Source organism: Cariama cristata, unplaced genomic scaffold, assembly GCF_000690535.1.
Source record: "Cariama cristata isolate BGI_N322 unplaced genomic scaffold, ASM69053v1 scaffold23507, whole genome shotgun sequence".
In the NCBI taxonomy this organism is placed as follows: Eukaryota; Metazoa; Chordata; class Aves; order Cariamiformes; family Cariamidae; genus Cariama; species Cariama cristata.
Genome location: NW_009628645.1, coordinates 5,030 through 5,654, shown reverse-complemented (window position 1 = coordinate 5,654; position 625 = coordinate 5,030). Strand labels below are relative to the sequence as shown.

Below are 625 nucleotides of genomic sequence, written 5' to 3'. Positions count from 1 at the left end.
ACCACTCATCTCTCTGCAGTTCAGGCTCCTAAACCACGACACACCACTCACACTCACCCGCCGGGGCCTGGTGCTGGCGCCTGCCAGCGGCTTCGACCCCAGCCAGGACACCCAGGTGGGCACCAGCATAGCCACGCTGTCACAGCCACCTCTCAGCCCGCTTGGGCTTAGCCCCTCACTGGCACTGCCCGCAGCTCTCTGTGCCCTGCTCCTCCCCTCAGGCTCCCATCTTCCCCCAGCCCTGGGAGTGCTCCAGCCCTACCTCTATCCCTGGCTCCATCCCCTTCTGCATCTCAAGTCCTGGCCCCATCCTTATCCCTGTCCCTATTCCTGTTCCCATTCCAGTCTCCAGCTTGTCCTCATCTCCATCTCCACCCCTCTTCCCACCACTGTTCCAGCTCCAAGCCTCATTCTTGTCCCTGTCCCCCTCCTCTTTCCTGTCTCTGTCCCTGTTCCTGTCCCCATCCCATCCCTATTTCTGTCCCTGTGCCTATTGCTATCCTCACCCCCATCCCTGTCTCCATCCCCACCCCCGTCCCCATCCCTGTCCTTGGTGCCACTCGGGGCTGTCCCACGGCCGCCCCGGTGCTGCCCTGCAGACATTCAGGCTGGAGATTGAGGGGAT

At 62.4% G+C, this 625-nt stretch overlaps 1 protein-coding gene across 1 annotated transcript in view; it reads left to right on the top strand.

Moving 5' to 3' along the window:
* The window catches only part of CDHR4 (cadherin-related family member 4), a gene marked incomplete at its 3' end in the record, with an annotated part of 4,976 nt that overhangs the window by 428 nt on the left and 3,923 nt on the right, over positions 1–625 (top strand). Inside the window, 1 exon segment of the mRNA XM_009704898.1 lies at positions 1–165. This exon segment is cut by the window's left edge and continues 9 nt beyond it. Coding sequence (XP_009703200.1) covers positions 1–165 — 165 coding nt within the window.